The sequence below is a fragment of the Poromitra crassiceps genome (genome assembly GCF_964638095.1).
Source record: "Poromitra crassiceps genome assembly, chromosome: 6".
Taxonomy (NCBI): Eukaryota; Metazoa; Chordata; class Actinopteri; order Beryciformes; family Melamphaidae; genus Poromitra; species Poromitra crassiceps.
The window spans coordinates 7008622-7031021 of NC_139627.1; the positions used below are offsets into that span (position 1 = coordinate 7008622).

Genomic DNA, 22400 nt, shown 5'->3' on the forward strand with positions numbered 1-22400 from the left:
CAAGACATAATATTGGCCATGTTTTTTCCCCCTTTCAAAACCATGGAGGGCCAAAACAAACTGAGCGTGGTCCAAGTTTGGCCCCCCGGCCCCAAATTGGTCAGCCATGATCTAGAATGCTTTAAATAGAACTAATAACACCTCTGTCTGTTAGGGCTGGCTATCGCCACTGACTTCCCGATACGATATGATTCCGATACACAAGTTCCCAAGTCGATACGATTTCCGATACGATACGATTCGATATCGATATTTTAGTTACAATACCAGTTTTGCTTTGATAATGGAAGAGATTCTCAAAGAACTAATGCTGTAAATTGTACAAGGAACCCTCTAACCTGGTGCATAATTAAAACATATTAATATTTACATTAACTACCACACACAGCCTATAATATTATAGCCTATGTTTATAGAAAAAAAAAGAATTGTAAAATGCATTTTAAAAGATCAATACTGGGATTTATGTATCGATACTTGTTCCTTCACATGAATATCGATTCAATATCGATATATCGGTTTTTTTAACCCACCCCTACTGTCTGTCTGTGTTCCTTTTTCATAGGAGAGCTGCTTGGTGTTGACTACCTGCTGAATCAGCCTGGAGCCCCTGAACGTGAACCCTGACTCAGAGGGATGTGGAGGACGGCGAGGAAGAAGACAACGAGGGTTTGGAGCAGGGGCGGTTTTAGCATCAGAGCTTTGGGTGGGCTCAGCCCACCCAAAGGTCATGGACCACTGAACCCCTAGGGGGGTCCGGGGGCATGCCCCCCCGGAAGAAAATTTTGTACAGTTTCAAGTAAAAATGGATCAAACTGGCACACTTTGAGATCAAAATGAAGAGACTAGATCTATGAAGAACTACACACATCAATATCTTCTTTACCATTCTGTGGTTTTACAGCAATGAAAAAATAATTGTTTCCCTATATATACTATATATATTCTGCATACAGGTTACTATATGGTAGAATTATGCTTGCATAAATAATACCAAAATCACTTCAGGGGAGTTTCAAGTAAAGTAACATTTTGCTTTGTAGGCAAAACAAAAGTAAAATTAAATCAAAAGGGAACTTCCTAACTTATTGGCTGGAATAATATTCCGACAAGATAATAATATACTGTAAGCACTAAAGCAGGAGTTTGCAGTCAACTAGTTGAAATTAATATGTGGCAGTATTTGTGGGGGTCAAAATCTATGTAGGGTGTACCACCACAAATAGATCAGTGTATGGGAAACACTGACTATTAAATTGTGTGACTAGAAAGACACCAATAAATCTGAGAAAATGTACTTTAATTTTGAACAACAGCACTACAACGGTGGCATTACAAATGGTATTATGAAATTATTGTGTGAAAAAACAAGAATGCCACTTTTTTTATGAACTTTAAGCAGAAAATTAAAAAATAGTTTTAAAGCAAAAATAAATAATAAATAAAGATCATTTTAACATTGGCTCAACCAGCCCATCTTACTGACCACCAGGGGTCCTGGTCCTTAATCCCTTTTTATTACTCCCATGCCACTGGTACTGTACACAAACAAGGCTGTTTAAATATCTGCCTTGCACTCCCTTAGAGCAGGGGTGTCAGACTCATATTAGGTAGAGGGCCGGATTTGTTCAACTGAGACCTCATGGGGGCCGGATTTTTTTTTTACTAAAATCAATTAGACTCATTTACCCATTTACTTAACAAAAGAAATACTGCTCTTTCCATTTCTCTTGAAACTGCCTGCATTCCGTGTCAACCTTTCTCTTTTTCGACAGCATCTTGTTCAGGGGCGGACTGGGATCATAATTCAGGCCGGGCATTAGATACCAAGCAGGCCAGGCCGATATGGGCCGACGCGCGTGCCGGCGTCAGAAAAATTTGGGCCGTTTAAAGCTCAATTTGGGCCGTTTGAAGCCAGATGTGGGCCGTTTGAAGCCCAATTTGGGTCGTTTAAAGCCAGATTTGGGCCGTTTGAAGCCCAATTTGGGCCGTTTGAAGCCCAATTTGGGCCAAGTCCAATTTTACAATGAGATGCACCCACTTTATTCCTGAATAAAGTAATAAAACCACTAGTAAACCAGTAGGCGGCGCCTGGCCTGCTGTTCAGTGAGTGGCCTGACTGCGGGCACATTTTTTTTTTTTTTTTTTTTTTTGCAGGCCAGGCCAGGCCAGGCCACCGGGCATTTGCCCGACGTGCCCGATTATGCAGTCCGCGCCTGATCTTGTTGATTCTTTTGTTTTTTGGTAGGTAGCTGAATGCGCGATTCAATTCCAGCGTGGCATCATGGCGGCTTTGTTTACACCTGATGACCTACTGACATACTTCCTTGTAGTGCAGGTTAATTAACTTATGAATGAACTCTTAGCTTGCTTATTAGCCACACGTAGTTCATGATAATGGGGTGCGAATTTAATAATAATAATAATATATATATATATATATTTTAATATTCCAAAACATCTCGCGGGCCGGATGAAACCTGCCCGCGGGCCGGATCCGGCCCGCGGGCCGTATCTCTGACATCCCTGCCTTAGAGGGAAATAACAAGCCTGTAAGAACTTTTATTGAGATACTGAACTAACATCACAGCAAGACATAAGTGATGCCATGCACGCATGTTAAGCTATCGTCATCATCACATCAGACAGGCTGTGTAAAGCAGCCACTTGCGATTCTGAAGGGCTTAATTTCATTCAGATAACAAGGGACCAGTTTGAAAATGTTTGTCACTTATGCCCATATGTTTCTCAAAAAACATCACATCCATTTACACCCGCTTACTGCGAGCTAGCATGACATGGCTGGCTGGTGCCATGGTAGCCTACCTACCTTCCTCCAGTCCACCTGTTTGTCTGGCAGGCACAGCGACAAGTTCTTTTGTTTAGCCTACGACAACGTTACGTGCTAATTTGCATATCAATATGCGCTAATTAAGTAACTACTAACGACTCTGACTGCTCAATGCTCACCTCAGTTTCATTGATCATGAGTGGGGAGAACGATTGTGTGGACTGTGGAGGACCACTTCGCTGCTGTACTGTGTGTGTGACCTGTGTGAAGTGATGTGGGATTAGGCAGATAGATGGAGGAGGGAGCGCCTGCGCAGCCGCGGTTCTAGAAACTTTTCGGGTGGGCTGAACCCCCCTAAATTTGTCTCAGCCCACCCTAAGAACATAGAGGGGGGGGGGGGGAAACATGCACACAGCGCATTGAGTGTAGTCAGAAACTGCTACTAATGACCACCATGGATTTGGAGAGTGATTAAAAACAAACAAAAAAATTTGCCTCTATTTTTTGGGGTGGGCTGAGACTATTTTTGGGTGGGCTAAAGCCCACCCAAAAACGGCCTAGAACCGCCCCTGGTTTGGAGGAAGATACTGTGTCCAGCCGAGCTTCTCTGTCTCCTTCCAGGCTGGGCATGGGGAGGTTCAGGTAAAGAGAAAGGAGTTCACTCCGGATAGCAAAAAATAGGATTTCCAAATCCGGATCAGTTTTATCCGGATTCAACCTTTTGAACAACTGGGCCCTGGTGTTGGGTCATTAGGCTGATTGGGTGCACCTGGGCCCAGTGCACTCAAAAAGTCCTTCAGACCAGAGTGAAAGAGAGAGTGGCACCAATCAGCCAATCAGCCTAACGACCCCAACACCAGGCTCCTGCTGTGAGACAAGGCCAGGAGAGTGGGAGGGTTGTCACACTTTTAGATGTTTTACTACATAAAGTGTATGAAACCCATGACCAAAATAGTCATAGGCTACACAGTACATTATGTCATTGTGTTACTTATAAATGGAATTCTAGTGAAAATAAATTATTACCCTTTGGACCCACTTTGAGAACTACTGCTTGATGGTTTACTGCTTTAACCCTCATGATGGGTTAATTAAGCAAGGATTTTCTTTCAGAAAGAAATCAAGATGCATAGGTCTAAACTGCTGGAGGGCCGTTTCAAGCCTGAAGTGTCAGTCATGCCATGCACCCAATGTTGAGGTTGATGTTTAAGATGTTATAGGAACCCCAAAGGCCCATTCACATCTATAACTATATAAGAAATATGTATAACTAAAATGATTGAAAGTAAATAGAATGTCTGTATTATTATTATTATCACGTCAACTATAAAAACAGCCAAAACAATAACCATCTTTTTGGACATGGAGACTTTGGCAGCGCACTGCAGTGATGCTTCATACTTCATACTTACATACATACCAAGAGAGCTCCTGTAAAAGAGCAGCTCATCTCTCCTCCACAGCCCAAATCCCACCACTGTTGTTCAGTCAGTGAGCGAGTCAAAGTGAAAGCAGAGAATCATCCACCATTTTGGTCTGAAAACTCACATGCCAAAATAAAACAATATGGTGGTGTTTATTTGTAAGCTAAATTGTATCGTTTATGTTATAGAGTTATCATTCTATAGATGCTCATGGGACTGAAGTGTATGCACTTCCAGATGAGTGAAACTGGCTGTAAATGTGACAGGTGCTTATGTAGCCTGCGTTGTGTTGAGTGCACTGGCAGAAACCCATGTTAAGGGCCTGTCCATGTTAAGGGCCTGTCCAGGGGTGGAGGCGACCCCACGTCTCTAACATTCTAGTGAAGTTTCTATGTAGACGGTAGCCACGCACTCTATTGTGATAGAACACATGATAGCATTTTGTATGAGTTCCCATCACTTCACCAAAACGAATAAATTACAGTTGAACAAACAATAATTAATGATGAACTAGCTCATAATGTGTGCTCAGAAAAAAACCCATAAGATAGTGATGTTTTAACACATTCCTGATTTACACGACATTCTGATTATTTCTTATTATTATTATCGACAATCCAGATTCACAAAATATCCTGACCTATATTTGTATATCTGTAAATCTAGTACAGGGGACTTTCATAAGATAACATACATGATGCCTCTAAATATGCAAGGCAGAACACTCACACAATGATTAAATACAATATAACATATAATATGTAGCTGAAGCAACATTAAGTCCGCAGTGTCTAACTTCAGACATATAGGCCTATAGAGAGCTCAACAGTCACCTCACATCGAGACATCACCTTTGGTTCCGGAAGAGTGATTGTCCCTTTTCTCCATCACATTTAGAAAAATCCTTATAAAAAGAGTTTGAAGCCTGGAACCAAGCCAACTAGCCAGCTAGAGAATCATGCCATTTGATTCAGAGCCAAAATAAATAAATGAAAAAGACAAAAAAGGCAAAGCTACTGTGTGTGCACATTATATTTTAAGAGTGAAGGAACTACTCATTCCATAATCCATTCCAGCATTTCTGGCCAATTGGATTAACGGATGATTGAGCACCAGAGTGTTTCAGCCGATGGGAGAGCACTCTGAGCAGCAGTAGGTGGCACCAGCGGTCTTTAACGGCCGCCATTAGACTATTAGCTCAATGGCTATAACGTTATCGTATATAGACGCATTCCCATGCTTTAATGTGAACAAACCAGGCAACGCATTTAAAAAGGCAGTGTGACTCGTAATGGTTAACGTAACATATCCTACTTTCAGTCACTCAGTGGCGGTTTGAGCCCTTTGCTCAGCAAGCTGTAGCCTACGTTCGTAGTAGTCTAGCCAGGGATATTTCACTAGTGCAGTGCATGTGGCCCACCGTGCTCCACCAATCACAGATGACCATACAGCGACCTCCACCAATCAAAGATGTCGATATTACACTTTAGAATTGTGGGTAGTGTAGACATGACATCGAAAAAAAAAAAAACAAGGATGATATCATAGAGATTTGTGGCTTCTACAGGAACATATCCCATCATTTTAAAACTGTAGCTCACCTCTGGTAAGTCTACCTTGTTGGTTATGACATTATGGCTAATCCAAATCTCACTGCAGAATATGAACGGGTCTTCCGGAACCAAGGTGTCACGTAACTGTTGAGCTCGACTATACTCATGGACAAGTGAGCACTTGTAAACATTGCTATAAGGTGCAGTTGAACGACACATTTGGATCTTATTTGCTCTACTCTTCCTCCTCTTCCCCTTCCCCCAGCAAGCAGGTGCGTGCAATGGCGCCCGTCACAGCGTACGGGTCGCAGTTGGCCGAGGGGCGGCGGTCCTCAAAGTAGCCCCGCTGCTCCTGGCCGACCTGCCGCGGGATGCGGATGCTCGCCCCCCGGTTGGCCACTCCGGCTGAAAAGTCGTTGATGCTGGAGGTCTCGTGGAAGCCTGTGAGACGCCTCTGGTTGTCCTGGCCTCCGCGCGGGTCATACACTCTGATGTGCTCGCCATGTCTCTTGCTCAGCTTCTCGATGGCCTGCTCGATGTATCTGTCATTCAAAACAGAGGAAGACGCTTGAGTTATGGAGAGTCGTTGCAGAAGGAAGTCTTTGTTTATGTGTATTGTCACGGCAACATACTTCCTATTGACTTTCTGATGAGTTGCCAGGCTGAGTGGGGGCGGGACTTACTTTGTTGTGCTGATGCCATGCTGGTGCGAAAGTCAAGCACTCCCTCGGCAAGATGGCGTTTGTACTTTGTAGCCTTGTGATATGGATAGTGAACTGTTCATAAGGAAGTTGTTTCATGTTTTGTCTGCGTGCTATAAGTGGATGGACCAGTGCCAGAGGCTAACGTGGCCAACTACCAGGTAGGCTCCACATTAACCTTGCTCAGTCTGGCTAATCCCTTGCTTTTCTGAATGGTGGATAAGGCCACTGGAAGACCCTTAGACAACAAGATCATGTTTGGATACAGTGATTGTGCCCAGGGTTTAGGGTTAGGGTTAACCCCACAGGGTTTAGGGTTAGGGTTACACAGGGTTTAGGGTTAGGGTTAACCCCACAGGGTTTAGGGTTAGGGTTACACAGGGTTTAGGGTTAGGTTAGGGTGCCCACAGGGGTTAGGGTTAGGTACACAGGGTTTAGGGTTAGGGTTAGGTTAGGGTGCCCACAGGGGTTAGGGTTAGGTACACAGGGTTTAGTATCTGTCACGATAGTATGAATATGGTCTCTTTGAAACTTACCACGAGGGGGGTGCAACTATTAGCTCTCATGAAAATATAGACAAGACCAGGAGGTTGGTATCGTGTGTGTGTGTCTGTGTGTGCTTGTGCTTGCGCTTGCGTGTGCATCTGTGTGTGTGTGTGTGCGTGTGCTTGTCTGTCTGTGTGTGTGTGTGTGTGTGTGTGTGTGTGTGTGCTTGCGTGTGTGTGTGTGTGTGTGTGCGTCTGTGTGTGCGTGTGTGCGTGTGTGTGTGTGTGTGTGTGTGCGTGCGTGTGTGTGTGTGTGTGTGTGTGTGTGTGTGTGTGAGAGAGAGCGAGTACTCACTGCAGTCCTCCTGCGTCCCTCATCTCCTTGGTACTGACGTTCGTATGGCAGCCGGCACCGTTCCAGTTGCCCTTCATTGGTTTGGGGTCCAGGGTGGCGACGACCCCAAAATCTTCACACACGCGGTGCAATATGAAACGTGCCACCCACAGATGGTCGCCCATCTCAATCCCCTCACATGTTCCCACCTGGAACTCCCACTGAAATGAGAAGAAGTAGAGGCAGAGAAAAGACTGAAATGAGGAGGTAGAAGAGTAAAACAAAATGGACATCATACGAGAAGTCGGGTAGATGAACTTTGTCAAAGCGCAGAATTGTGCCACCCTGAGTTTGTTTTCTTTACTGCGCATGATCGTCAATAAGACTTGCCTGAGATGGCATAACCTCCGCATTTGTGCCACAGATTTTGACCCCCGAATAGAGGCACGCCTTGTAGTGGCACTCCACAATGTCCCGTCCATAAGCACTGTCGGCCCCCACGCCACAGTAGTACGGCCCTTCAAGTGGAAAACACAAGAGACATGTTTAGAGGGAATCCCCCACGCCACAGTAGTACGGCCCTTCAAGTGGAAAACACAAGAGACATGTTTAGAGGGAATCCCCCACGCCACAGTAGTACGGCCCTTCAAGTGGAAAACACAAGAGACATGTTTAGAGGGAATCCCCCCATGCCACAGTAGTACGGCCCTTCAAGTGGAAAACACAAGAGACATGTTTAGAGGGAATCCCCCACGCCACAGTAGTACGGCCCTTCAAGTGGAAAACACAAGAGACATGTTTAGAGGGAATCCCCCCATGCCACAGTAGTACGGCCCTTCAAGTGGAAAACACAAGAGACATGTTTAGAGGGAATCCCCCCATGCCACAGTAGTACGGCCCTTCAAGTGGAAAACACAAGAGACATGTTTAGAGGGAATCCCCCACGCCACAGTAGTACGGCCCTTCAAGTGGAAAACACAAGAGACATGTTTAGAGGGAATCCCCCCATGCCACAGTAGTACGGCCCTTCAAGTGGAAAACACAAGAGACATGTTTAGAGGGAATCCCCCACGCCACAGTAGTACGGCCCTTCAAGTGGAAAACACAAGAGACATGTTTAGAGGGAATCCCCCCACCCCACAGTAGTACGGCCCTTCAAGTGGAAAACACAAGAGACACGTTTAAAGGGAATCCCCCCATGCCACAGTAGTATGGCCCTTCAAGTGGAAAACACAAGAGACATGTTTAGAGGGAATCCCCCCACCCCACAGTAGTACGGCCCTTCAAGTGGAAAACACAAGAGACATGTTTAAAGGGAATCCCCCCATGCCACAGTAGTACGGCCCTTCAAGTGGAAAACACAAGAGACATGTTTAAAGGGAATCCCCCCCACGCCACAGTAGTACGGCCCCTCAAGTGGAAAACACAAGAGACATGTTTAGAGGGAATCCCCCCATGCCACAGTAGTACGCCCCCTCAAGTGGAAAACACAAGAGACATGTTTAGAGGGAATCCCCCCACCCCACAGTAGTACGCCCCCTCAAGTGGAAAACACAAGAGACATGTTTAGAGGGAATCCCCCCACCCCACAGTAGTACGGCCCTTCAAGTGGAAAACACAAGAGACATGTTTAAAGGGAATCCCCCCATGCCACAGTAGTACGGCCCTTCAAGTGGAAAACACAAGAGACATGTTTAGAGGGAATCCCCCCACCACACAGTAGTACGGCCCTTCAAGTGGAAAACACAAGAGACATGTTTAAAGGGAATCCCCCCCACGCCACAGTAGTACGGCCCCTCAAGTGGAAAACACAAGAGACATGTTTAGAGGGAATCCCCCCACACCACAGTAGTACGGCCCTTCAAGTGGAAAACACAAGAGACATGTTTAGAGGTGTTGGGCCAGACATTTTGAGTAAACATAGACATTTGGAGTGGGACATGTATGTTTGAAAGCAGACATTTGAGTGAAAACTAGCTGTCTGTGTGGAGGCACAGTGAGAGACACAAACCCCCACATTCCAAGGACCCGGCCATTTGAGTTCACACACCTATGATAAAACAGCAGGGAAGCGAGCCATTCCTTTGTTATTGAAGATTGACAAAAGGACAGCCAACTCTCCTGTCTGTAAGTGAGATAAGATGAGCCAATCGGAGTGGCTGATGTACAACAAAGACACGCCCTGCACCCCACTGTATGTAGGGTTGGAGCCCCAAAATCTTCAGTTCTAAGTAGCTCCACGCTGCAACAGGATCATCTGTACCACAGGGAGAGAGGGACAAGGCCCCACTCCTCTGGACCCAAGAATAGCATAGCCACCTCAGGCTAAGGCTATCTGCCCAGAGCTAAGCTAGCTCTGAGATCCTCTCCTTCACCGAAGCCGGCATCGCCGGCCCCCAGCAGACCACAGGCGCCTCAGCTTGGCCCGCCGAGACCGACCGCCTGTTCCTCCCTCACCTCTCCTCTTCGTCTGGACAGCGGACGCGCATCCAGACCAGGGTCTCCTACCGCTTGGAAAGAGACCCCTGCAAACCGAACTCAAACTTGTGCACAGAGTAAGGGACTGGCTCTAATTTTTCCCTTTATTAGTTCGGGCAGAAGTTAGGATTGATTTGCATAAGAAGAACTGTTGTTAATATTGATTTAATATTGTGAATTGATTTAATACTGTGAACGGAATGGTATGACTTGGAGCTATTTGTGACTGTATAAATGTGCATGAAACTGTGAATCTCTGAATGCTAGTTAAGACCACCTCCGATCCTGCATGAGCAGATCTAGGCATTAAGACTAACGGCACAATTTGTCACTAGTTAAACGCCAGCGCACAGCTGTAGTGGTGAATTGTGTCGCGTCTGTTTCCCCTGCACTACTTTCTCATCCACGTGCACGCTCACATGCATGTGCTCACACACACACACACACACTCACAGGGTCTTGTGTAGGCAGCCATGTTGTGATGCAACCAGTCTGCCCCCTCTAAGACCTGACCTGAGTACCCACACACACACACACACACACACGCACTTCCATACCATTACCTACAGGTCAATGATTTGGAATGTAACTTAGTTATTAATCTAGTATTTAATTAATACTAGAAGAAATTCATTGATTGTAATGCCAACATTCCTCTTTTATTTTACATAGAATAAATAGTGTCAACTTTAATTGAATCCAACTGTTTCAGAGTGATTTTGTGGTATTGTGGTGAACCTCTGTTTAAGGATTTAGGACTTCACACTTCAGAGAGACTAACTGTGATTGAGGTTGGGTCCTGCGATCAAGCAGGTGGTGCCCCTAGGTTAATCCTTATCAAGGATTACATATTTGATATTTTAATAATTTTATGAAATAATAATTTTCGGATTATTAACATTTTATTTTACCCAACCAAATTTAATCCAAATAACGAGCACAACAGAGGGAATCCCCCCACCACACAGTAGTACGGCCCTTCAAGTAGAAAACTGTTCGAGACATGTCCCGAAATGTCCCTAAAGTTGACTTTTGCTCTACATTCGACCCCTCACCGCTAAACTCAGCTTCCTGCAATCCTCCAGAAAACGTCTACGATATTCCTATGATATTTTGTTTATAATGTAGTAATGTAGTATAATCTAGTCCCACTAGAGGGCAGACGGGAAAGAGACATAGCTGGTTGAATGGGTCCATCACCTTGGGGTCCTGGGAATCCGTTTGTTGGCCAGCCAAAGGGACGTCCGTCTACTCCCAGCAGAGTGTATTCCTGCTCCATGCCAAACCACACACCATGCTCCTTCACCTGTTCCATCACTTTGTTGCAGCCGGAACGAAGGTTCGTTTCTGGACAGAGAAGAAGAGCTTGTTTGTTTGACTTTATGTGACAGGTTAAAAACAGGATCATTACGACAAAGAATGGCCAGAAATAACAGAGACTAATCATCTCATGAGAAATGTGCAGGTACCTGCAGGTAGGCGGTTGTACTTGAGGACCTCACAGAGGACCAGCTTGTTGGGGTCTAAGGTAAAGGGATCCCTGAACATGCAGACTGGGATGAGGTACATGTCACTGTTGGAGCCCTCAGCCTGGTCAGTACTGGAGCCATCGAAGTTCCACTCAGGAATATCTGACAAGATAGGTGAGTGGGTGAGTGAGTGAGTGAGTGTGTGTGTGTGTGAGAGAGAGAGAGCATAGAGAGCCGCAGGGATGACGTATTTTTGTAGTCAGAACGCGGAAGTCCCGGTCTTCCTGGTTCTTCACTGTTTCTGCCTATGGGATTTTTGAATGGGTTTTTGCCGCGATGCTTCAAATAAGGTCTCTGGGCAAGGCAAGCTTAATCAAACGTGAACCAGAGTTCAGTTGGATAATCTTCACACATGAGGACCACTTTCATGAGTTTTGTAGCGTAAATGCGAGCCCTAGAAGTACAAAGCTCGAGCTAAGCTAATCCAGAACTACACACTGTCGCATAGGCTTCCCCGTCACGTCACCACTCAACCTGGACTGTTGTTGATGTGTGCACTGATTACCCCCGGGCTGAACGGGCTGAACCAGGTGAGGGAAAGAGAATTTCTGTGTTCGTCCTTTGAAGTGGTGACGTTATTGACGTATATATCCCCATCGACTCAACAGTGTAGTCTCATTTAGCCGTTTGCTAGCTAGCTGCCCTTTTAACGGCACGTAAAAGCTTCAAAACTCATAAAAGTGGTCCTTGTGTGTGAAGATGATATTACTAAACACTGGTTGGCGTTTGATTAAGCCAGCGATGCCCAGAGAGATTATTAGAAGCATCGCGTCAAAAACCCATTCAAAACTCCCATAGGCGAAAACAGTGAAGAACCAGGAGTGTTAGCATCGATGATTTCCGGACTCGTTCCTGCGGCTCTCTATTCCCTCCAGATGCAGCCCTGAGGCCACAGCTGTAATGATTGAAAGCATTCCAAAAAGCCAACAGTGCTATACAGGTACTGTATGCAGGTTGAGGCAGTGGTGACCCAATGGTTAGAGAAGCGAGCCTGTGACCAGAAGGTTGTCGGTTCAATCCCCGGGACCAGCAGGATCAATCTGGGTGGGGAAATTGAAAAGGCAGCGCTTGATCCAATTTAAAGTCGCTCACCGTCTCCACTACTCCAAGCAGAAATTACTCAAGATCTTCCCTACTATCTTGTCACTGTGTGAGAGGAGTCAAGTGTCGTAGGGCACACTATCTCATGCCTTTTGGTTCTGCCCTTCACTGACAGGATTCTGGGCCAAAATATTTGACTGGTACTCTAAGGCCTATGGATTAGCCCTTCAGCCGGAGGCAGAACTCGCCATCTTCGGCTGCTTGGAGTCCTCTCTGAACTTCCCTTTGAGTCTGTAGCTCCTAGGTTGTGGAATGCTCTTCCACCGGTCTTGAGGGCCGCGGCCTCAATTGAGCAATTGTAAACATTTCTGTTTAGACAGGCATTTGTTGCCTAGACTCACCTGATGTTCGTTTCTCTGTAACCCTGCTATCCTGTATGCTATTTCTCCATCTCACTGTTTTACTTTGTATGTATTGTCCTATTTTTGTGTTTATTTTGTGTTTCTTAACCTGTGAAGCACTTTGTGAGTCTTCTCTGTGATAAGTGCTATATAAATAAAATGTACTTAGTTAACTTACTTACTTGCCTGCAGCTGTGCAGCAGTCTCCGATACAGGGGACAAATGTTGCCAAGAAACTCATCCTGAAGGAATGGAAGTCCCCCTCCTCACCCTCTTAGGTTCCTGAGGACCGACTCACATAAGAAATTCTCTGCTATTTGGGACCTATTTCTAGCCTAACTCGTTGAGGTTGGGGCCCCGGAGGTGATGGGTGATTCGCCGGGATGGTTTCTCATGGACCCCCTGTGTGAGATCCCGGGCATAATACCTCTTACAAGCATAAGCATCTTACGTGACTGGTAGCACGACGTAATACTGAATGTCAATAATATGTTTGCTTTTTTCTCTTGTATGTTTTTTTTCTTTTGTTTCCTGTGCCTGAGCCTGTTTGTCTTGTTCATATGTTGTTCATAGGTTTGCCCCTCCTTCACCAGCACCACTGAGGTCCCCTGGAGCAAGATCCTTAACCCCAACAGCTGCAGTGGAGCTGCTCAATGGCCAGCAGATCAGACTGTGATTTTACTGAGTGAGTGAGTGAGTGTGTGTGTGTGTGTGTGTGTGTGTGTGTGTGTGTGTGTGTGTGTGTGTGTGTGTGTGTGTGTGTGTGTGTGTGTGTGTGTGTGTGTGTGTGTGTGTGCGTGCGTGCGTGCGTGTGTGTTGTGTGTGTGTGTGGTGTGTGGTGTGTGAACTGTGAATGTAAACAGGGCAATCTGGAAAAAGAGAGTATTGCTCTCAGTGAGACTCCCCTGAATAAATAAAGATTAATCTTAGTAAAGCAGAAAAAGAGGATATATATATATATATATATATATATATATATATATATATATATATATATATATATATATATATATTACACTCACCATCTATTGTTTGTGGCTCTCTGTCCAGAGTCCGTGTCTTGTTGCGAAGTCCTTCCCCGCTGCCGTCCAGCCAGATGTAGGTGACCTGACACTGGTCGCCCTGCGGGAGGCTCAGGTAGTGCTGCCGTAAAGCCTTGTTCAGGCGCGAGCTGACGGACACTGAGGACATGCTCACCTTAAGAGAGGTTATTTACAATGCAAATAATGCTGTTTTTATTGCCATATCTGGGATGTTTAATATGTGTGCATTTCACAGACCCACTCACAAATACAAAAACAGCAAATAAAGTACACTGAATTATTTCTTTACAAAGAAGCTCACTGGCTACTAGGCTCTGATCCTGGAAGTCCTACTAGGCTCTGATCCTGGAAGTCCTACTAGGCTCTGATCCTGGAAGTCCTTACTAGGCTCTGATCCTGGAAGTCCTTACTAATAGTAAGGTATAGTAAGTTACTATACTTTTAAGTGGTTATGCAGGAATTGAATCCTCTTCTCGTGCTGTATTCATTCCAAGTTGGTCTGAATAAAAATGCCTCAAATGTAAAAAGTTAAGAAAAAGGGCACTAGTTTATGCTCCCTATTCAGAATAATATTAGGGAGATTTGTTTTAAATATTATTGGGAACATGAACTAAACAAAGCACCTAGGAAACTTTTGCTTTATTATGCCTATCTGAAACTTCAAATGTAAAAATTAAAGTATAAGTGATTGGAGGGAAAAACATATTCACCTACTTAACTAACAAAAGTATATTTCACAGAATTATACAGTAACACAATGATATTTGGATAAAACACAGCTGTGGTCATCAAATTTCACTGTTATTTATAAATTGTTGTTTTTGTCATGCCAAGATTATTTATTTATTGTGAATTATAAGGATCCACATCTATGCGGTGTATAATTAAGATTTGTGTACATTCCACAATAAAAACAACTTTTTCACTCAATAAACATTCTAGCTTGAGCTCCATGTTGTAAAGCCAAAACACATAAATAACTTACTTAACTCACTAATGGAAAAATACGATTTTTACAGGTTTTCTTATACACAATAACTTATATTTTGTTAGAATTTACAAACAATAAACCTACAATCTTAAACAAATCTTTCAACCGTTCTTTTGTATTGTACGTACAGCTGTCACACCAGTCAGTTCAGGCACCTAGAGCTTGCTCACCTATTTTAAAAATGAACAAAACAACAATGGGAATTTAACTGAAATATGGAACACTGTATTTAAGAGATCAACAAAATCAGATGACAAAGTGTTTTTCAAATGAATTGCTACATGTCTCCACTTACTGTGATCCAGGTGAAGGTAGAGGAAGTTGTGTTTCTCCAGGACATGCATGTACTGTGAGCCCTGACAAAACTTGTTTGTGGTATTTCAATGGCATGCAAATGACCAAGCTGATGTCACAGGCTCCGCCCACGTGACTGTCTGTCACACACGACTGCGTGAGTGTGATGATGTGTGTGATGTGTTTTCATGACATACACTCTGATGATCAGTGGATCAAAAAGACATCTGCCATGTCTCAGACTTCAAAGTCAATGAAAACTAGTTTAGAGCGCTTGTTCATGTTCAAAGCATCATCCACTACTTCTATTCTATGGACCGAAAGCATATCAAACAGTGAACTGAACACAGAACATGTACAGTCAGCACATTGAAAACCTTGACATAAATCTCCTTCCTCAAATGAATGAATGAATGAATGAATGACTTTATTTTGGATAATGCATGACAAACATCCAAGGGATGACATGAAAAGTGTTAACACTTGTTTCCATCATGGCCCCTGGTCTTATAAAAACATGACATACAATTACATCAAAACATCAGGTAGACAGTTAAGATCAATCAAGAATAAAAGCAGTGGTGGCCCAATGTTTAGAGAAGCGAGCTTGTGACCGGAAGGTCGTCGGTTCAATCCCCGGGACCGGCAGGATAAATCTGGGTGGGGAAAGTGAAAAGGCAGTGCCTGCCCCTCCCTCATTACCACCACTGAGGTGCCCTTGAGCAAGGCCCTTAACCCCAACCGCTCCAGTGGAGCTGATCAGTGGCCAGCAGATCAGACTGTGGTTGTACTGGTCAGCTTCCAGGTATGAATGTGTGTGTGAATGTGAACAGGGCACTCCTGAAAAAGAGAGCATTGCTCTCAGTGAGACTCCCCCTGTATAAATAAAGGTTTAAAAAAAAAGGGAACAAGAGAGAAAAACCCACTCAATCCATCTCCTCATCAATAAATAACCTCCAAACCACAGTGGACACGGCACTGATTTTCCAAACAGTGACATTTAGACCTGTACAACTGAGTCAGCCAGAAGCCGTCTTCCCAGGAGATATAAGGATGAACAACCACCTGAGCCATCTGCTGATAGTGAACGATGCTGTTTGCTGAGCCAAGTCCTCGCAGCTCAGTGCACACAATTAAAGACTAGAAGCTCCTTACACACTCACTTTCCATTCAACTAGCTGTCCTGAGCCTGGGGAGGAGGACAGAACTGTAGTACAATCATGGCGGCAGGACATTCCCACCCTTGTATTAAAAATGAATTAATGACATAATGTTGTTTTGTTGACTCAGAGCAACAGTCAGACACACTATAAACTTGATATGTGACATTCTTCTTTGTCAAACTGGATTGTTTAGTACATCACACATGGCTGTGTAACTTTCTATTGACGATGAAGACACTAGGAGAGAGAGAGAGAGACACACACACACACACACACACACACACACACACACACACACACACACACACACACACACACACACACTCTCACTCAGAGACAGAGAGAGAGAGTCCACTCCAGCCTAACCCTTCTATGATGTTAGTTGGGGGTCAAATTGACCATAGCAATTTGAACCTATAAAAATGATTGTAGTTTAAAGTGACACAAAGATTACAGTTCAGAACATCAGCAAGTAACACATAGCAGTTAGTCAATAATGGGGGGGAAACACACACACACACACACACACACACACACACAAAGTCACTAGCTGGGTTTCCACCTGTTTACTGCACATTTTCAATTTGTGCATTAAATTAAGAAACCTGAGTGGAAAATTCGGATAATTTCTTTTTGAGGGAGGTGGAAAAGCTGGTGTATCCATCGATAAAAGTAAATGCGACTAAGTGCAGTGGAAACAGATTAAACAAATCTTCCATTGTCCCTCGGTTACCAAACTGTCGTTTAACCAAACTCAATTTAAAAACCATGCAGTATTAACGGAAGAAGGCGATTAAAGATTAAAGGGATAGTTCAGATTTTTTTGATGTGGGGTTGTATGAGGTACTTACTGACAGTCAGTGTACTACATTACATGCAGTAGAATGCGGCTGGTGCAGTCCCAGTTTGAAGAAATTGAGAAGACTGCCCGCCTCAGGCACTGTCTGCTGAGTGTCACAAGGGGGTTACAAGCAAAAACTTAACAAAAACAACAGAAAAAGTATATAAAATGCTTCCATACTGCTCACCTGGCATGTAAATGATATATTTTCATGTCATCTTGGCATCTCAGGGCTTGTGGAGACTTGTATTACACCAGGTGAGCAGTATGGAAGCATCTCAGGGCTTGTGGAGACTTGTATTACACCAGGTGAGCAGTATGGAAGCATTTGATGTATTTTTTCTGTTGTTTCTTATGTTTTTGCTCATCACCCCATTCACACTCTGCAGACAGCTCTCCTTGCCTGATGCGGCCTGCATTGTACTGCATGTAGTCCACTGACTGTCAGCTACCTCATACAACCCCACATCAACAAATCCAAACTATCCCTTTAAGAGGTGACTTGCATCTAGAATTGTCATTTTACTCGCTTGCTGCTGCTCTGTGGATTACATATGCCGAATTGAAGAGTGGCACCTGGTAATCCATTTTATGTACCTCTGTATAATCAAGAAACGTTAATACTGTGTAGATGTTTTTCATAGCAAGACAACGGAGATGCACGTATGGGGTGTTGCTGTAGCAGATCAGCAGAGGCAGACAGCAGTTTGTTCACCAAGCTTTCCATCATGTTTTCCTCATGGATGTTTTCTCTTTACTTCACATTTATTCAGAGATTAATTTCCCTCGTTTGAGGGTTTGACTGGCATCTGGTGCTGTTTTAAGGGTTAGGGTTCTAACCCTTAAAACAGGGTTAGGGTTCTAACCCTAACCCTGTTTGAATCATGTCAACTGGTTGTGCCTCTTCTTCACCAACTCCTAACATTCACATAAGAGTAGGCTAGTCTAGTGGATGAAAACGCATCATTTCTCATTTTCTTTTGCAGACTTTCTGAAAACTCGGTTAAAATTTGCAATACATTTGGATGGAAACCCAACTACTGTGATGACCCTCCCACTCTCCTGGCTCTGTATCTTGCAGGAGCCTGGTGGGTGGGGTCGTTAGGCTGATGGAGTGCACCTGGGCCCCTTGGTGGGCTTTAAAAGCCAGCTGACCATCAGTGGTGCTCTCTCTCCTCACCTGTGCACACCTTTTGTTTTAGACACCTGTCTCGGTCCTGTGTGACTTTCTGAGAGAAGGAGCGGAAGAGGGGGACAGACTGTCCCACAGCGACTCAAACGCCCACACGTTCCTCTTAAAGGTGCCGAGCACTGGGCTTAGGGAGGCATCAAGGATAGGCAAAGCAAAGTTTCTTCCAACAATGTTGGTGCTTCACCTGATGCTTGTTTAGTGGTTCTTCCCTGCCTCCTGGTCTGGGTGTCTGGGCACAACTCTAATCCGGCTTCCGCACAGACACGGACGAATGTGTCTGTAGCTCTTTCTTTAACCAGTCAGGTCCCACATGGCACCAGTTCACATGGCAGGAGCTCCTCATGGTGAGTGATACTGCAGCTCAGGATCTCTTCATGGTGAGTGATACTGCAGCTCCAGCTCGTTCGAACCCTTTCGTTCTCCAAAGTTTCTTTCTCCATTATGGGCCCCATGTTCTCTCCTTTGTCTTCATTTGTGACTCTGCTTAGTTCATCTTCCAAACATTCAGTCTTGCACTGGAGGATCTGAATTTGTTCACTCAGGCCCATTACAGAGAACATACTTTTGAGAATGAAATGTTGGGGAGAAACTAAAGCACTCACCAGAAAAGTGTCAAACAATGGAACAAAAGGTGTGCATAGGTGAGGAGCAACACTGATGGGTCACACCAGGTGCACTCCATCAGCCTCGATGACGACTCCACCTGCAGCTTGGCTGAGTCCAGGCTAGCAGGTTTTGCTGCTCCACTGTTCTGAGCAGATTCTTGGATTCCCCTCATCCTCGGAGATGGCCGGCTCTGAACACTATTCTCTCACCTGGACAGAGCACTCCAACACAATTCTCTGAGCTCATCCACTTCATGCCAGCCTCCATAAGTGAGGTATCGCTCCTAGCATATGTTCAGAGGAACAGTTTTTTTTCTTCTATTTTCTGTTGTGTAAATGTATGTATATTTAGTGTGAATTTAGAAACCTTTTATCTTTTTAAAGAATTGATATTGAGGGTTAGGTTTGTTGCAGGAAAGTTGAAGCCAGACTCTAGAGGGCAACATGGAGTAAAATGACCTGCTTTGACAAGCAACAGAAGACCATGAAACACAGGTAAAATGCATACAACACTTTTTTTACTTGGACTATCTCATAGCAGTAATGAATAAAATAAGCAATTTACATTGTGTATAAGGATTTTCCAGCGTATTTCAATGTGTCTCGTCAGGATTTGAAGAAGGAAGAGGCGACTGAAATGAAGACCTGGAAGGTAAATGTTGCGTCTTTGAGGAGAAAGGGAGTCCACCCACAGATTCAGAGCTAAGCCTGTGAGATGCTGTATTTATAATGGTGACCTATATAAGGTCTTGCTTGTTGATTATCCATTGTGGTGATCGTCTTCTCCATTTGCAGGAGAGGATACCTGAGCAGCAACCTGCCCTCCCAACTGGATACGACCCTGGATCGTCTGCCACTTAGGTCTTCTGTCAAAAATGTGTTTACACATGGGACACTGGCATGGGGCATTCACATCCCAGTGCTGAGTGGTGCAGTTTTTGCCAAGTTGTGTCCACATGGTGTGGAGACTGGATCAGTGAACACGTGTATCCAGACAAGTTGTGTCCACATGGTGTGGAGACTGGATCAGTGAACACGTGTATCCAGACAGATGTGTCCACATGGTGTGGAGACTGGATCAGTGAACACGTGTATCCAGACAAGTTGTGTCCACATGGTGTGGAGACTGGATCAGTGAACACGTGTATCCAGACAGATGTGTCCACATGGTGTGGAGACTGGATCAGTGAACACGTGTATCCAGACAGATGTGTCCACATGGTGTGGAGACTGGATCAGTGAACACGTGTATCCAGACAAGTTGTGTCCACATGGTGTGGAGACTGGATCAGTGAACACGTGTATCCAGACAAGTTGTGTCCACATGGTGTGGAGACTGGATCAGTGAACACGTGTATCCAGACAAGTTGTGTCCACATGGTGTGGAGACTGGATCAGTGAACACGTGTATCCAGACAAGTTGTGTCCACATGGTGTGGAGACTGGATCAGTGAACACGTGTATCCAGACAAGTTGTGTCCACATGGTGTGGAGACTGGATCAGTGAACACGTGTATCCAGACAAGTTGTGTCCACATGGTGTGGAGACTGGATCAGTGAACACGTGTATCCAGACAAGTTGTGTCCACATGGTGTGGAGACTGGATCAGTGAACACGTGTATCCAGACAGATGTGTCCACATGGTGTGGAGACTGGATCAGTGAACACGTGTATCCAGACAGATGGGACATTGAAACTGCTCTTCAGATAGGAGGTCTTTTGGAGGTCTTTTGTTTGTTCTGATACTAATTGCCTTATTTCATCCATGTGATAACTCTTGCTTGTTTCCTTCATTTATACCTGTGCTTGTACATCTGTATGACCCATATAACAAAAAAACTTGGAAAAGTAACGGTGTGTGAGGATCTGTTTGCTTGGGATAACTCATTGGGTTATTGGGGGAAATTGAAGCTAGGGTTTGGATACATTATAATGGGATAAGGCTTATGGCTTTTATTCTGTAAGGTTGTTAAATTTGTAGCTCACAAAGGTTGACAAGCAGAACTAGTGTAGTTTTTTTCACACTTCACTTTACCCTTAACCTTTGGAAAATCAAAGGGGTGCATCTCATTTAATCTTTGGAGTACAAAGATAATTTCGGTATCACCAGAAAACTTACATTCTCCCAATAGTGTATAAAACTCAGATCTAGAGCAGGTCACATATAGCAACATTCAAAAAACCGTTTATCAACAAACATGGCAGCACATTCCTGTATTACAAATATTGGTGGTTCTATTACAGTACAGGATGGCTGTTTTTGGGTTAAAATGAACAGCAACAGCCACAAAGCTGATGTGACATTCCTCTTCGTCAAACTGGATTGTTTAGGACCTCCTTGTGCAACTTTCCAGTGACGAAGACACTCGGTAATTAAGAGTCTGGAGTAACTTACAGTTTTACGTTAAAGGTAGCCACTTTTGTTTGGAGTCAAATTGACCCAGCAATTTAAACCTAAACCCATTAGTGATGCCCCATTTTATACTTCAACATCAGCAAGTAACACAGCAGTTAGCCAATAATGGAAAAACACCAATAAAAAGTAAAGTAGTCACCAAATAGGCTTTTATAGGTGTGACAGAACAGAAGGGAGAAGTGTGTGTGTGTTGTATTGGGGAGCTAAAGCATGGGAACATTTTTGAAAGATCAAAAAATAGCATGGAGGGGCGTGCAGGTGGTAGAGCGCCTACCACAAAGGCTTAGTCCTTCATACGGCCAACCTGGGTTCCAATCTGACCCGTGGTCCTTTGCCACATGTCATCCCCTCTCTCTCTCTCTCTCTCTTTTCTATTTCCTGTCTGCCCACTGTCCTAAAGGCAAAATGCCAAAAATCATCTAAAAAAAAAAGAGCATGGGCTGTGTCAAATTGACTCCGAACATACAGTAGTAGGAGGGTTAAAGTTGGACTGTCCACAGCACCCAGATATTAGGCTACATTATGATATTAAAACAGCAAGTGGAAAAAGGTGTAGTTGATTGATATCTTGGTCACACAGTCTTTGTCTTTGTCTTTATTTAAGATCCCCATTAGCTACAGCAGAGCTGCAGCTATTCTTCCTGGGGTCAAACAACTTGCATAGTTTCAAGACATCAAACAATTTGCATAGTTTCAATCACATACAAAATTTACATTCTGTGTAAAAAATACATTCTGTACAAACGGTACAGTTTTGGATATTACATACATACATACTGTACCTTTCGAGGTATTGCATACATCAGAAATACTTACATATCATTACAGATGTGTAGAATATACATAAACTACATCACATATTATGTGTATATACCATTACCATATCTTATATATATAATTATACATATAACTATTACCATCACCATATATATTATATATTATCACAGTAGTAAGTGCTGTTTTACCAATAATTTAAAATGTTTTTTGCTTTTCTTTTGTGTAATATATGTGGGAAGGGTGTTCCATTCCTGCATACCTCTAAACATGACAGTTCTTTTCATCGCATTTGTTCTAACTACTGGAAGTGTAAAACCTCCTGCAGTAGCATGTCTAGTTG

General features: G+C 44.0%; 1 protein-coding gene across 3 annotated transcripts; it reads right to left on the bottom strand.

Moving 5' to 3' along the window:
- Window positions 1-4159: 4159 nt before the first annotated feature.
- LOC310778111 (glutamine synthetase-like) lies at window positions 4160-15114 on the bottom strand. Of its 3 annotated transcripts, XM_083638446.1 has the most exons (8): window positions 15067-15114; window positions 14900-14941; window positions 13760-13934; window positions 11236-11397; window positions 10967-11113; window positions 7679-7806; window positions 7310-7509; window positions 4160-6310 (listed from the first exon to the last, which is right to left on the bottom strand). In XM_083638446.1, the coding sequence occupies exons 3-8, from the start codon at window positions 13926-13928 to the stop codon at window positions 6004-6006; spliced, it is 1113 nt and encodes a 370-aa protein (XP_083494572.1). In that variant the 5' UTR covers window positions 13929-13934; window positions 14900-14941; window positions 15067-15114; the 3' UTR covers window positions 4160-6003. The 3 variants fall into 3 exon arrangements, with proteins under 3 accessions (XP_083494572.1, XP_083494573.1, XP_083494574.1); XM_083638447.1 differs by lacking the exon at window positions 14900-14941 and having other exon boundaries at window positions 15067-15089; XM_083638448.1 differs by lacking the exons at window positions 14900-14941; window positions 15067-15114 and adding an exon at window positions 14856-14898.
- Between the last annotated feature and the right edge of the window lie 7286 nt (window positions 15115-22400).